Consider the following 16,038-nt stretch of genomic DNA (forward strand, 5'->3'; position numbering starts at 1 on the left):
GTATCCCGGCCATTCTGTCGCTAAAGTCGTTCGTTCTGTGGTGTGCTGTGTTAAGCGGCCAAGGACTGCTCTTCAAACGATCAAAATTGAAAAAGTTAATTAAAAAAAATAGGATATTCACCCTCGAGTGCACTCTACCGTTTCAACCGATGCAAACGGTAGCGGTATTACGAACAAAAAACCTATCAAATAGTCCTGTCGTTGGCATCTGAACATAACCTCAAACGCGTCCTATAACTGCGCACTGGCCGCACAGGTCGCTCGGTTTGGTGAAATGTCGCAAAAAATGAAGAAATCGTCGGCGAAACCCACGTCCACTACTGCTGCGGCTGCCACGACCGCGGCATCCTCCGGTACTTCACCCGTTTCGTCCACCGCGTCCACCGTGTCCAGTGCCTCGGAAGCGTCCGGAGAAACGGCGCTGAGTCCGTCGCGGCGCAGTCGTCTCCAGGAGAAGAACAGTCTGATGAACCTAAACGATCGTCTCGCTTGCTACATCGAACGGGTTCGCTATCTGGAGCAGGAAAACTCTCGACTGTCGCTCGATCTAAGCACTTGCAAGGAAACGGCCGATCGGGAAGTATCCGGTTTGAAGTCGATCTACGACCACGAGTTGGCCGACGCCCGGAAGTTGCTCGACGAAACGGCTCGTGACAAGGCAAAGTTCGAAATCGACGTCAAGCGGTACATGGAGGAGGCCGAGCAGCTGCGCCAAAAGCTGAACCGCCGTACGAAGGAGCTGAGTGAATTGGAAAAGGACGCCCGGACACACGAGTCTCGGTGCGTTGAGCTGACCGCGAGCTACAACACGATCTGCTCCGAGCGCAAGAAGCTACAGGAGGCGCTGCAGGAGGCAGAGAAGGAGCTGGACAAGCTGCGCCGGACGTTCGACACGATGCGCAAAGAGTACGAGCACGAGACGCTGATACGCGTCGATCTGGAGAACAACATCCAAAGCTTGCGCGAGGAACTTTCGTTCAAGGAGCAGCTTCACAGTCAGGAGTTGACGGAGAGCAAGCTGCGCCGCCAGAGCGAGATCAGCGATATCGACGGCTTTCTGATGGAGCAGTACGAGACGAAATTGCAGCAATCCCTACAGGAGCTGCGCGATCAGTACGAGCAGCGTTTGCGCCTGAATCGCGACGAAATGGCCGATCTGTTCGAGGGACGCATCCAATCGCTCGAGGAGCGGTTGGCCCTCGAACGGACACGCTACGATGAGGAAAGGGCTAACCTTGGGCAAGAGATCGACCGGATGCGCACTGAAATGGCGATCCAGCTGAAGGACTACCAGGATTTGATGGACATTAAGATTTCGCTCGATCTCGAAATCGCGGCCTACGATAAGCTGCTGTCTTCGGAGGAGTCGCGTCTGAACATAACGCCGAGCGTGACGAGCACGACGAGCTCGCGGCTTTTCCGGACACCATCGTCACTGAAGCGAAAGCGTAACACGCTCGACGAGTCGCTCGATTACTCGACCGTTGCCTCGGCCAAGGGAGACCTGGAGATCAGCGAGTGCGATCCCGACGGACGTTTCGTGCGAATTCAGAACAAATCGAAACAGGAGTTTTCCCTGGAGGGCTGGCAGTTGGTACGACGACCGGCGGGCGCGCCCGAGGTGCGCTACAAGTTCGGCAAAACGGCCAAAATTGAAGGAAACGGCGTGGTGACGGTGTGGGGCACGGTAACTAACCGCAAACCGGATCCGCCGATCGATCTGATCATGAAGAGCACACTGTGGACGGTAACGGACGCGATGGCCACGGCTCTGATTAATGCGGACGGTGAGGAGGTGGCGTTGATGGAGCGCCACCGCACGACCAAGGTACCCAAGGATAAATACTTCCACGAGGAAAGCGGAGGCCGGCTCGGCGTGTCTTACTCTGGGCATCATCCGAAGCGGTCTCCATCAAGGCCCTTGCCGAACGTGGCCAGCGGAGGAAAGGGTACGGGTAAAAATGACGAACAATGCAGCATCATGTAGGTTGTTAGTTTCAGCACGTGTGTCGTTACTCCAGTGATTCCCATAAATTAAAGGAATTCTCATTCTCCGGAGAATTGTTGCGTTTGCTCATTTTGTTGCTAAGATGGTTCCATGCGAATTGGTAAAGGATAAAAAGTGCAATGACCCGCTGCTGCTTCCGTATAATCCTTTCCTTCAAGTGCAGTCAGTCTCCTTTAAGCAACGATAGTGTTGTGCATGTGTGCATTATGGTTGTTACTGATAAGTATGTGAGAGCAAATAATGGAATGATCAATAAATGTACATTTTGATATGAACAAAAGAAATGCTTCCAAACAAATCCTGCAGCATCACAGCAAGCATAAATTGTTGATTATAATCGATTAAATTGTTGTACAGTTTGTCGCTAAATACGTTTTATTCATAAATTTCGCGTATTTAACATCGTTTTTGTTTTTCAAACAAACGTCCCAAATATAATTACATTAAACACCTGGCGAAACTCCAACAGCGGCCGTGTGTTCCTTTAAGGATGCGCGTCCATCCAAGAAACTTATGTATACTTTCTCGTGCGCGATTCTTCCTTCTTTTCGTGTATATATGTAAAGGGTGTATATAGATACATATGTTTATACATCCGTTTTTCTTTTAAAGTAAACAATGGTTTAAAGAGACAGCTCACTTTTCTAGTTCTGCTTAGTTGATATTTCTATACTCCTAACGACGGTGAAGAGGTCACATCCACAATACACATCGATTAACTCACCACGGCGAGAACGAGCAACCGAGAGGGGGTCTGAAAATGGGTAAAAGTTATGCCGATTTTCTAGTCTTCTTTCGTCATGTGAGAAAAATATTCAAAAAATCAACAATTTATTCCTATGATCCGATCAGATTCTTCGACACATTTTCAATTAACCGTTAACGATGACTTCGTAGAAAAATAGAGATAAATAAGGTTACGTATAGAAGGAAACGCTAGTCCGCTAAGCTCATGAGAGGGATTCTTATTATCGTAGCGTAGTTTCGTGCTAAACACCTACTTATCGTTGACTAAAGACCCTTTGTGGTGGGTTGCGAAACATCAAAAGTACGATCTAGCACTATACAGAGTATCGTGACGTAACGCCGCTTAAAAACATGCTCAAATAACAAGTTGCCAAAATAAGAGACCGATCGTGCTCGATAAACTTCGTTACCAGTTTGGCACGAACGCACGAACACCTCAGCCGTGTTTCAATCGATTCGAATTAACGGAATTACATAAACTTAACTAATTTGCCACACAAACACTACAGGATGACTCTGATCGTGCGTTCGTTTTAATCCTCGTTAACTATTTAGAAAGATTTTCTTTCTCTATTTCGGAACATCGGGGGCACTATTCTCGCGATTCTTTACCTTTCTCACATTTGGTCCATTTCTAGATAGGTTGAAGTATCGAAGTATATTAAACAGTTTGATCTGGAGTTCGTAAAAAGGTATATAGATAAGACACATTTTTCTTGTCACAAATTGATTTGTCCTGTCAATGTACGCCGTGAGCACACGGCGCTTGAACATTCATTTACCTAACGATGATCGCGGAGCACGATAAAAGAGATACAACCTTCCGTAAAGAAGGTGCCCACACTGGAGAACATACAGTAATTCGAAGAAGAAATGGAGAAATAATGATTGAACCGATAATAAACCACGAAAAGGCAACGGAGACACACACTGTTCCTTTGCCAGAACCAGAACTTGAAATTTAGACTCATTTACTCTTAACCTACCGGTAGTTTGCTCATTCACGGCCAAAGTAGTTTAAAACATTTTTCGATAAACACTCACACAAACACGACACGCTTAACATGAAACACGGTTCCCAGATATGCTTCTACTTCTGAATGTGCGCCACAATCGGTCGAGGGACGGGTGGGTAGACACCATAATGGTAGCTATCATTGCACTAAACGATTACGCTAGCACTTTTACAACACTTCTGTTTACCGTGTGGGTTGTAAAACGAAACGTAACATAAAAACATTTTAAAAACCCGTAGCGAATGTACCCTGTTGTTCGAATTCCGTGCTCTCTTCCCCGTGCTCGGTTAAGGGTTCCTTTTACAACTTACTCCGCTGCTTGGTCGGTATGACATCCTTCCACCAGGCGGCCCGTTCCATTGCTCCCGGATTCGTCATAAACACCGTCTGAATGTTCTCGTACAGCCGACCATCGGACTTGGCGATGACCGAGTTGAGGACCCAATCGGGGGGAGCCAAAGCATCGGAGATTGCAACGGCCGAATCCTTCAGCTCGTCGCACGCCTTCAGCAGAGCACCGCGAACCGCTTCGCCAAACGCCGGCCCGTGGGCAAACGATCCGGCGTAGAATGTAGTCAGGTGTCGATCGAGGCACCAGTAGCCGTACAGAAGGTAAACGTTAAACAGGACCGGCCGCAATTGCTCGTCAACGTCATTTCGGGCACAGCGTGTTCTGCGGGCGAGAGAACAGAAATTGCAAGAGGCTCAATTCATGAGAGGGCCACAAACCTTTCAATTTACTGTGCTCACCTAAAACTCTCGAGAGCGTAATACTCGGCATAAGCACGGCTTAGATCTCGGGCCCGATACACCTGGCAGTTGTTGCGTGCCGTGAAAGTATCCATACCAGCCTTACTAGCCGTGTCCATCTGCGCCACACTTTGCTGCAGCAGCCAGCACATTAACCATTCAAAACACTGCTGCATGACTGCAAGAAAAGAAAGGTTCAGTTAGGTACAGTTTTATAGTAGATTCTCGTGCTACATACATTCTGAACTTTCCACCGAAATCCCCAATCGGTGCAGCGTCTCGAAGTCTGTCCGCAGAATCTGTTCGCGACGTTCGATGAAGGTGGCCGTACCGACCGGACTTTCAACCTTGGCGTTCTTCCACTGGCGCACGAGCCAGTTGGAGGCTTGCTGCCCGAGCACATTATTATCGCCCTCGTAAGTGCAACTGGGATCGTGGTTGTTGCGCAGCTCACCGAGATTGGCCGACCGAAGGTACCCGTGACCGCCACACGCTTCCCGTGATTCCTGTATCGCATCACGGGCCGTCCACGTGACGAGCGGTTTGGAAGAGGACACAAGGGCGTGAACCTCAGACACGATCTGCGTCAGCAGCTCGAACCCGTTCGATTCGGCCTGCGATTTTTGCACCGTCTTCAAGTACGTTTCCGTCATGGCGAATACGGACACTTTCAGAACGCAGGCGGCAGCCAGGTACGGGAATATGCGCCATTGCTGCAAAACACAAGGAGCAGATGGTGAAAATTGGTCGCAGGCACAATCGAACGATCCTCACGATCGGTGATGATACCTACGTGTAGTTGGTATTCGATGATTGACTGCTCAGGACCATCGCGATCGGTACCAAACTGTTTTCTAAGCGCCGCATATCGCACCGCAATGACTGCCGCGTGCGACAGCGTATTTGAAGACTCCTGCATGATCCCGAGTCGCCCGGCTGAGAAGGATTCAAGCACGGCGCCCAGAATTTTGCCGGGCTCCGTGAACGTGCTCTCATACGTACCATCGGGCGTAACGTCACCGGTGCGGTTCAAAAGGTTCTCGCGCGGTATACGGTAATTGTTGAACATCACGAACCCATTGTCGATGCCATTCAGCCCGATCTTCTCGCCGATATCGCCCACCGTCACCCCCGGGTAGGGAAGCAGTGTTTTCGGATCCCGGATTGGCACGAGAAACCCTTGCAATCCATGGTTCTCGCCATCGGCCGTGTACAGAATGGCAAACAGTAGCGCCACCGAGGCGGTCTTGCCGAGATTACCGACCCAGCACTTGGCCGCCTCGAAATCGGGCGTGTGAATGATAAACTCTTGCGTGTTCGGATCGTACGTCGCCGTCGTACGGCATCGTTTCGTGTTGCTGCCGTGTGACACTTCCGTGATCGCTAGGCAGGTGATGACTTCCCGGTTCCACGCCTTGTTGTAGAAGTCCTGATGGCGTTCGGTGCCCATCGCCAGCAGGGCGTTCGTGAACAGACCAACGCCTAGCGCTATCTTCACCGACAGGCTCGGACAGACGGCATGCAGTGCCTCGTTGATACTCATCAGAAAGCGTACACGGTACTGGTACGGTTTTGAGTAAATTTCCGGAGGTGCGAGCTCGAGATCGGCTATCCGGTTGACCTGCCGGGCTGCGCGTTCCTTCTGCTGGTCCGCCGACAGCGTGGAGATCACCGGTGCAAACAGTGGTTCTGACTCTAGCCGGTGCCATATGTCGTACTGTCAACGGTTGGGGGAAAAGAATACAATCAAGGTTGATATTTACATTCAAACATTACGCCATCTGCCTCCTGTAACATACCTTGATTTTGATTAGATCCTTATGTTCTAGCACTAGACGAAAATCTTTCCAATTGAATTTAGCCTTCGAACGGTACGTGCAGAGCGGTCCCCGGGGTAGATCCGGAATAACATTACGTTCCTCTTCCACAGGCATTGTGACGTTGCGCAACAGGCACTCTCTTGGTGGGAACAGTATTTATGAACGTTGGCGCGATAGTAACGATCCCTAGAATGAGCCTTAAAAATGGTCAAACATTAAAAAGCGGCAAAGTAATAAAAATTGTTTGTCCCTTTCAGGCTGGGAGGTTGGGATTGGGCCGGGTCGTACGTGCTCAAGAGCTGAAGGAATTGTCTAGCAGGTGACAGGGTGAAAAACGGAAAGATGAGCAGTTCTTGAAACGAGCCGAGTAATGGATCACAACATTGTACAACGTGCCATTTTTCTGTTATTCCTGTCGCAACATAATCATGTGTTGAAGGCTGGATATTTTACGTTTTCTACTTTACAGAGTAACGATCCGTATCGTATCGTTAGACAACGTGTATAAAATAACGTGATAAAATGTTATACCAAACCTTGGAAACCTTCGGCATGGCACCATAAGTTTAGCCCATATGGTCAGTTCGGTCAAACCATGTTGGTTAGTGACTTTTGATTAATAATTTGTTTTTTTACGATAATCAAACGAATAAGAAGAACAAAAAATACCAGATCGTTGATTCAAAAATGGTTAATGAAGAATTCATAAACAACGATCTGAATGGGATACTGCGAATGATCGTACGGACATTAAGCATAAAAAATCAATGTGTCATATATTGAAGCGTTTTGAAGCGGTATTCTATTATCACTGTGTTTTCATTATTGTTATTGAGCTTTTATAAAATGTCTATTTTGTAAAGAAATAAAATAAACAGGTGAAAAAACGTTGGCGTGTTGCAGCGTTGATCACAGAACATTGTTGCCACACTGCAGAGCATAGTAATTTTCAATTAAAAATGTATTTATAGATTACCAGTAAACTATACTGTTTACATGCATAAAAGTAACCCTATCATCCTATTAGCTCATGGACGTAAAAACGTGTCTTAGAATATTTTAAATTAACAATTTTATATACAGAATGATTCAATGATAAGACTGTAAGATCTAATTCGTATGTCAGATAGCAAGTCATACTCCATACTAATTGCCAAAACACGTCTATATGAATATTAATTTGAATGTACTATCTACATGGCAGGATCTAAGACAAGAAGTAGAAGCGTATCATTTTATAAGGTCAATAAATAGGTATGTTATCATACGGCAAAGAAACCGGCATGGATGCGTAAATGTAACAATCCGTCATTGATCAAGTATCCTGACCGTAAGAATGTATTGAACGACAGGAAACTAACAGTACAGATCAGGTCAATTTATCCGTAATACTGGCAATGGAACCCGATTAACCAGTCTTAATGAATAATATACCACTTGGGGACAAAATGTCAGGTTTCTTAATTACTAGTTATTCTCAATGTTGAACAGGTTAAACGTTGTTCCAATTTGATTTAACCCTCTTATATGAACATTTTTTTAATATTTTCAAGTTAAATTGATTACGAAACGTTTGCGAAGCTTTCAAACTAAGTACAATCCAAATCTGGCGATCGATAACGGTGACAATCGACCTATGGCTGATTTCACAGCCACGACGTTCCACACGTTTGTGCGTGACGTGAATACTCCAATGATTACCAAAACCATAAAGTTTCTGTTGTTTTCTTTCTTCGTCGTTCAGCATAATGTAACCGTTATGCAACTCGCGTATCGTTATAAACCGTTCGGAGCCGAAACACTGTTTCTAAGCGAAGATTTACTCAATTCCTCTGATAGGAAGGAATACTCAACACCCATCATTATCGGTGTTATCGGTGGTACGACCCAGGTCGTGCGCCTCGGACTACAATGTCCAAAGATTAGGATCAATCGGTTTAATTGCCAGCCAAATTCCTCAAAATCTCTTCTATAAATGATTGATAGTAGTCTCGTGAGTAGGCTTGGTCGGAACATTATGAAAGACTTTAATTGTACACCCCGTACGTGTCCGGCTACCGGTGCTTATCAGTCGAAAAGCGTCACAAACAATGTCGTACGGTTTAAAAAGAAAAATAGAAAGCCCACTGAACTGAGTCACATCTGCACGACTCAAAAAGATAAAAGGTACTCCATGTACCAAGCTTATCTTCCATGCGTTATCGCGCGCATTGCGTGGCGAAGGATGATCAAATATTGAACGACGAGTGCCGCATTCGCATTGGATAGCGCAAATGACACTCGATGGGAATGATAAAGAACGGTAATGAAACCATCAACACCCCCTCGTTGGGCCACGAAGCAATAGAATGCAGTTGAAACTCGAGCCGGTCTGGTGGTGCTGAAGTGGTCCAGACAGAGCGGAGCTTTGTGTAGCCACACTGAAAACGAAGTGTTCGTTACGTGGCTGTGGAAGGAAGCCATTTTTCCTGGGCCACTATCACCCTACACCAGTACACCATGCAAATTATATCATTCGACCACGTGGCCCGTGAAGGTGGCAACGACATTTTGACTACACCCGGGCGGGTTATCGCCAAGCCGACGCCCCTTTGGCTTGGCTATTTTTGGGTGCTTCCGTTACCGAATAGCGTTCCATGTTCAGATTTTACATGTCAATCGGAGCTTAATGACTTAAAGAAGTTTAAAATTTTACTAAAATGACTTTTAAATTGAACATGTTTCAGGTCGGTAGCGGTTTTGCACGAGACACTCCATCAGTACGGCAGTAGAATAACACTGAGCTATTTCTAAGTTTATAGAAGTTTTTTTTAAACAAACTACAATTTTGATTAATATAGAACGGGCAGAGCCGTATGGTATTAAACCCCACCTTAAAGTTGTGCACTTAAATTGATGCACTGTAGGGATTCGAACTGACGTGTTTCGCTTAGAAACCGAATTACGGACGAAGCACCACAAACCACAATTCATACAAAAGAAATTCAATTTGTTTAACCAACAAACTATGCGTTATTGTAGTTCTGGCGATAAAACCGCACGCAAAAACTAAAACCTAAAATTACGATTTTCAATCACTGTTATTAACACGTGCAATGTGTAATCTGGCAGCTTTGCCGCTTCCTTAAACGCTTAATTATTGCCGCCCCTCGTCGCCCATAATTACCCAGATAGTATATGCACGCCGGATCCTCTGGGGGCGGCAAGCGCACAGTAAACAGTATTCATTTAATCGATTCTAGCTCGCCCGCACGATGGTATTAATGTGGCAAACCAATTACGTCCACATCCCGAATTATCGATTGAAATGAAAAGCAAATAGTTTCCGGCTGATTGCAGTGGCCATCGATAAGATGCTGACCCCCGGATTTTGCGTATTTCAAATCACGTGTTCCAATGGAGGACGCTGTTCAGAATACTGACACCAAGCAGACCACTAGGGAAAGAAATTCCATTCGGTACAACTTGTATTATTCATTCGGATCGGCTTTCTATCACGCAGAGGTTGGTCTGTGGCTTGAGATAAAAATAACCGCTTTGCTTATGCTAGCTGCTACTATGTGTTGGTATATGACGAAAGGTCGATGCAAGTTTTTTTAATAATGGACTCAACTATTTGTTTATCCTACACATTTACAAAATATGTTGGATTGGTCTAAATTCATTGTTTGAACACCGTCGTTCAAGCAGCATTTTGCTGCATCGCTTCAATTCGCTGACAAAGATCAAAACATGATCGATTGTTCATCTTCGTGGAGCATCGTTGTGTGGTACACACACACACACTGTTTTGTAGCTGAGGACCTGAATTCCTTCAAATTGATCTCAATTAAGTGGTGCTGGCTTAAGGGTGCAGGTCCAGTTGAATCGTGTAAATGACTCTGTTAATGTAACATTGCGTACCGTAATAGGATTGTCTTGTAGTACTTTTCTGAGAAGAGTTGAATATTCATGGAGTGTGTGTCGGTTCGTAGAACAATATGATTGTATAAGGTGACCGAAACAAATAAGCAATTGTGGTTCTCCTCTCTGCCTTCATCGATTGTGTCGATAAATGATATCATTGCGGTCAACTGTTTGGACCAAACGGTGGTCTGTTTTCACCACGGTATTTACCAAAGCCGGAGTGTGTTGAAACACACGTGTGTACCAAGTGGTATTTGTAGAGTGCACATTCAGTGACCATTATCACGATCGTGATTGGACCTTTTGATGGTGCCCAATGACCATCTACAGTTGCAACTCCAGCGTTGTCACCGCAGCAAGGACTTTTGGTTGTCTTGTTCGTTTGTCATCTATTAGATTTATAGTAGCATACAGTGTGCAATTTAAAAAAAATTTCAACTTGGAGTAAAAATCGATCACAAAACAATTATGATTCGATAACAAAAATAATACAGCATAGATTAAAAACAAAGATAAATAAAATAACAGTCAACAAAACCAATAACAAGGCGAAGCAAATATAGAAACTGCTGCAACGGGTGACATGATTGCTTCGAATAAGTCAGAACATCAGTTGCAATCAACACCCTAATGAAGGTTTCATTGCATTTTGTTCAATTTAACAAAAATTACATGAATGAAAGACAGTAAGTACAATCAACAGAACAACTCTACAGTTGGGACTTCTCGTATTTCGCACAGCTCGAGTGTTACATAAATCTGGAATATGCTCAAGTATCTTCTAAAAACTTCCGGCGTGCAATGAGCACGTCCTCTTTTGCTTATGCCTATTCAAGTAGGCTAGCGCAATTATGCTAGTTAGTGTTGGCTTTGAGCAAAATGTACACATCTCGCCATAGAATTGCTATCCAACAACCACTTGTAGCCACCCTGCGTCGGGCACGTTTCCATGTCCTCTGCGCATTGTCACGGTTTTGTTTGGCGACCATGTCTGTACCGTTTCAACGTAGAATGCAATTCACGATGCGGTGGATACTTTTACGGGAGAAATCGTCTTTCAATTTGTATGGCGGACAGTGAAATGTAATCCATTCCTGCTAGTGGTGGAATGAAAGCTTATAAAATTTCCTTATGGAAAACTTCGCACAAGTGGTTTCATTTTTCCTTTCGTCGTCGTTTAAAGCTTCCCAACTTCACAAGGATTTCATCCTAAAACAAAACAAAATAGTTTTCTTCCACTCAGCGAAAGAGTTTGAAGCGATTTGCTGGACCTTAAGCGAAAGAAAAAGACCCATGTGTGGTAAGAAACCACTGACCAATACACCTTGCGCTCCCGCGCGCTGGTTCTGTGTGTAGGCGTTTGCGTCTAGTTTCGCTTTTAGTTCTAAAAATTAATTTAATCATTTCGCAGATAAATAATGCTTCTTCGTTTTGCTTCCTGTCAGCCCATTCCCACGGTGCTCTCACGTTCGTGCTTTCGGTCTACTCTCGAATCTTATTGCCCCGGTGTCTATCAGCTTCGTTTTCTTTTTCCTTCGCCCGGTTGGCGCGGTCTCGCTCGCTCGAACGCGTGAGTCATCGGACGGGAATAAGAAACAACTACACCCCACACACCGAACATCGCCGGCGGATGACCACCGCCATCCGCGTGGCCATCGTCTCTCCTTCTCGGCTGCATAATGCGAGATTTATCTACGGCTACGGCTGCTCGGGGTGGCTATGGCAACGACTCGCTATCGCTAAGCACGCCGCGGAAACCGTCGAAACTTTACAGCCTACTTCTTCCCCGCTCTGCTGAATCTCCTGGTGGTGTTCTTGCTCGCTCGCTATTCTATTTTGTTTTCGCCAGTTTCAAGGTTTCAAAAAACATCGTACGATACCGTGTGGGAAAGTGGATAGATAGCAGCAACAGAGGGAGGAAATGCACGAGAGGACAGCATAATCTCGCTACCAAAGCACCCACACACAAGCGTGGAGCAACATGTGCGAGGGTGTGCGCTGGAAGCTCGTTTTCGGGGTTGTGAAGGATGGGGGCCAGAAGGCCAAGAAGAAGCGCGGCGAAGACGTTTTCGATCGCGGTACTCCAACATGTGACCAGCACCTGGGCCGAAAAGATTGCCACCTACTCGAGGAAAGCGTAGGGTGCGGCTTTTCGGCTTCCGTGTACAGGCAGATCGATGGGCCGTTGTTTGTTTTCGTTCCGCTCCCTTGCAATCCCTTCCAGGTTTCCTTTTTCCAGCTGATTTGCTGTTGCTTCTGTGGCGCCGCTTGTTATCACCGAGTTTCTGGACTGCTTGGCAGGAACGGGGCTTGGTTTTGGTTTTTTCTGTTACGATTTTCCACACATTCCCGATCTGATATTTTCGTGTTGTAGTAAACTATCCAGTTTCCCGCACTCTAAAAACTGTACACAAACACACGCACGTAGACGCTCACACGTTCTGATCGATCACAGACTGCACAAGTCCCAAACAAATGTCCCTTCCTTCAGCGCACTTTTCACCAGAAGATTTTGGCAAATGGTTCAGAAAGCATGCTCAAACCTACACGACCATTTGGAACTGGGTGGCGAAGATGGATTTTCACAAAACACGCAATTACTTCATGAGCTACGACTCGGAATTGAGGAGTTTCGAGGCAAATCATCCAGTTTCGATGCCGGTGTGTAGAAAGCCGGACCGTGAGTGGTTCGCACGCTTTGGGACTGGAGAACAACGAAAACACGCTAAAGAGAAGCCAAAGGAACGCGCTTCTCTGTGGCTGCACAGAAAACGTGCGGGATAGTACCGACCGCAACAACGAGTATCGAAAAGCGAATTTGCTGCCGACCGAGAGAAGAGAGCAACCGCCGGACAAACCACAAACGGCGAAGGCGGCACACGCTGTCAAACATTTTGTCAACCGGGTTGGGTTTATATTACAGAGTTCGGAAGCATAGCGTGCCGCAGCTTTCGACAGGACGATATAAACGAGTTTTATCCTACAGAGCCCGCTGCGCGACGCCAGCGCCATCTACTCGCCAAATACATACAAGTTATTCAGGCAACGTATTCGTTTGTATCAAAGATCCCGAAATATACAATCATTTTCACGTGTTTTTGATTGAATAAAGTTATTTTATTATTATTCGAATTCATTATTTAAATTCACGCAAACTTGATAACTGTTTTTCAGTTTGAAAAGAGACGCGGCTCTCTCACAGCGGCTCACTCACAGCGGCGGCTCTCTCACAAGCGCCAGAAGCTGTTTACCTTTGTTTACCTAAAACACGTGAAAGTGAACGATGCGATTTACAAAATCGCTGAAATAAACGATAAAATGAAGTCTAAGAAGTTCAAGGCGTTGATTAAGAAAGAGGATGGTGTTGCGTAAGTTGGTGTTCAATAAGGATTAAAAGATATGATAGCGAATTTTTTTCCAATAGCGCTAAAATATGTCGATGGTGTCTGACGGCCGATGATGCTTTGCAAGCTCTAACGCGCGACGATTCCGGACAATATAAAGTACAAAAAATCTTCGATTTTACCGGTCTTCAGGTAATAAAATTGTAACAACAGACATCTCACCTTGTTCCACAAGAAAAACTAGTCTATGAGAGTCTTATTTTTACAGATTGAATTCTCTCCTGGAGTTCCAGCGTATTTGTGCACGATGTGCGAATCGCGATTGAAAAGTATGGATCGGTTTCGCTGGCGATGCAATGAAAACAATGATTTGGTCGATAAATTTATCAAACAGCAGAACACAGCGAAGAACGAATCAGAAATCACTCAACACCATCTTGACCACTCTTCTGAACAAACGGTTGGCACCGAACTGTCAATTAAAACCGAAGTTTGCTCACCGGATACAGCGAAGGATTTGCAGTTGAATCGGAAGTGTTTTACTGTTCATGAAGCGAATAGGACATATGAATGTTGTGGAAAAATACCTGATGATTTATTCGAGGCAGAGGAAAATCCAATTGAAATCAAATCAGAGTACGAAGAGGTCGATGAGCAGCTTCACCTGCAAACAACGAATGATGTTCTCGGTCATGAGCAGGATAACCAAAAGACAAATCCTTTGGAATCGATCTGTCAGGATCGAAAAGATCATCCTGTGACCGTGGCAGACAATACGTGTGCTGATGATTCAACAGCAGATTCAATTCAAAACGTCGTGAGTCCCGGAACCCGGAACGCCAATAGTAAAAGCCATTCCAAAAACCACAAGCACCACTGCCCTCATTGTTCGGCAACATATCCATTTTTAAGCATGCTAAAGATACACATCCGCACTCACACGGGCGAAAAGCCATACCAGTGTAAAGTCTGTGACAAAGCCTTCCATTCATCAGCCAATCTGGCAGTACATTCGAAAATTCACAATAAGGACAAACAGCATCAGTGTCCTTATTGTTCATCAAAGTTCGTACAGTCAGGTGACCTAAAGAATTCATATCCGCACTCACACCGGCGAAAGACCATACCAGTGTAAAGTCTGTGACAAAGCCTTCCATTCATCAGCCAATCTGGCAATGCATTCGAAAATTCACAATAAGGACCAGCATCAGTGTCCTCATTGTTCATCAAAGTTCGTACAGTCAAGTAAAGAACATATCCGCACTCACACTGGCGAAAGCCATACCAGTGTAAAGTCTGTGACAAAGCCTTCCATTCATCAGGCAATCTGCAGTACATTCGAAAATTCACAATAAGGACCCAGCATCAGTGTCCTCATTGTTCATCAAAGTTCGCACAGTCATTCTAAAGGATCATATCCGCACTCACACTGGCGAAAAGCCATACCAGTGTAAAGTCTGTGACAAAGCCTTCTTCGTCAGCATACTGACAGCATTCGAAAATTCACAATAAGGACCAACAGCATCAGTGTCCTTATTGTTCATCAAAGTTCACACAGTCATTAACCTAAAGATTCATATCCGCACTCACACCGGCGAAAGGCCATACCAGTGTAAAGTCTGTGACAAAGCCTTCTCATCAAGCAATCTTGGCAGCACTTCGAAAATTCACAATGAAGGACCAACAGTCAATGTCCTTCATTGTCCTTCAAAGTTTACCCAATCATCAGACTTGAAGATTCACATACGCACTCACACCGGCGAAAAGCCATTCAAGTGTAATGTCTGTGACAAAGCCTTCCATTCATCACACATACTAGCAATACACTCGAAAATTCACAATAAGGACCAGCATCATAAGTGTCCTCATTGTTCAGCAATGTTCGCACAGTCATCTGCCTTAAAGGTTCATATCCGCAGTCACACCGGCGAAAGGCCACACAAGTGTAAAATCTGTTACAAAGCCTTCCGTAAATCAGGCAATCTAGTGCGTCACTCCAAGAAGCACAAGAAGGATGAAACTTGTTAATTCCTTCATTGTTCATTCAAGTTTGAGTTAGAATAAGTTTGAATTTTGTATCTTTGAATACTAAAACGTATGAATTCGGCGATAGCAGTTAGCAAAAGTTCACAACCACCAACGATCAGCCCAATCAAATTAATTTTCCTTACAAACTGGGTTTTGAATAAAACAAGAAATCTTTAAAGCAACGGCTCAAGAAGACCCTTCATTCGTTCTCATGACATGACCAGTCCACCGGAGGCTGGCGAGGCGTGTATGCTGTACGTCGTACAGTGCGTACAACTCGCTGTTGTAGTGCCTTCTCCATGGTCGCTCAATACATATGAGCCAAAAATCTGAGAATCGTCCTCTCGAACTGGGGATTGGTGGGATTTGTTGAATGGTTAAAACTTTGCTTTGCGCCTGGTAAGCGAATTCCGGACAGA

The 16,038-nt window shown here is 45.4% G+C and overlaps 2 protein-coding genes across 2 annotated transcripts; one reads left to right on the forward strand and one right to left on the reverse strand.

Moving 5' to 3' along the window:
- Window positions 1–274: 274 nt before the first annotated feature.
- Window positions 275–2,128, forward strand: LOC128272589 (lamin Dm0-like). Its single transcript, XM_053010424.1, has one exon. It carries the CDS (start codon window positions 275–277, stop codon window positions 1,985–1,987), a length of 1,713 nt encoding a protein of 570 aa, XP_052866384.1. The 3' UTR covers window positions 1,988–2,128.
- A 313-nt stretch (window positions 2,129–2,441) lies between these two features.
- On the reverse strand, window positions 2,442–6,455 carry LOC128271615 (peroxisomal acyl-coenzyme A oxidase 3). The gene is made up of 5 exons (XM_053009208.1): window positions 6,321–6,455; window positions 5,315–6,238; window positions 4,760–5,234; window positions 4,522–4,699; window positions 2,442–4,444 (listed from the first exon to the last, which is right to left on the reverse strand). The coding sequence occupies exons 1-5, from the start codon at window positions 6,453–6,455 to the stop codon at window positions 4,072–4,074; spliced, it is 2,085 nt and encodes a 694-aa protein (XP_052865168.1). The 3' UTR covers window positions 2,442–4,071.
- Between the last annotated feature and the right edge of the window lie 9,583 nt (window positions 6,456–16,038).

This window comes from Anopheles cruzii, chromosome 3 (genome assembly GCF_943734635.1).
Source record: "Anopheles cruzii chromosome 3, idAnoCruzAS_RS32_06, whole genome shotgun sequence".
NCBI classification, from domain to species: Eukaryota; Metazoa; Arthropoda; class Insecta; order Diptera; family Culicidae; genus Anopheles; species Anopheles cruzii.

What these genes read in the sequence shown, in the direction of transcription:
- LOC128271615 (XM_053009208.1), bottom strand. Translation starts at nt 6,455, where the DNA reads ATGCCTGTGGAAGAGGAACGTAATGTTATTCCGGATCTACCCCGGGGA. An exon ending in TCATCGAATACCAACTACAC is followed by an intron (nt 5,235 to 5,314) that starts GTAGGTATCATC and finishes TGTGTTTTGCAG; the next exon opens with CAATGGCGCATATTCCCGTA. An exon ending in TACGCTCTCGAGAGTTTTAG is followed by an intron (nt 4,445 to 4,521) that starts GTGAGCACAGTA and finishes TCTCGCCCGCAG; the next exon opens with AACACGCTGTGCCCGAAATG.
- LOC128272589 (XM_053010424.1), top strand. Translation starts at nt 275, where the DNA reads ATGTCGCAAAAAATGAAGAAATCGTCGGCGAAACCCACGTCCACTACT.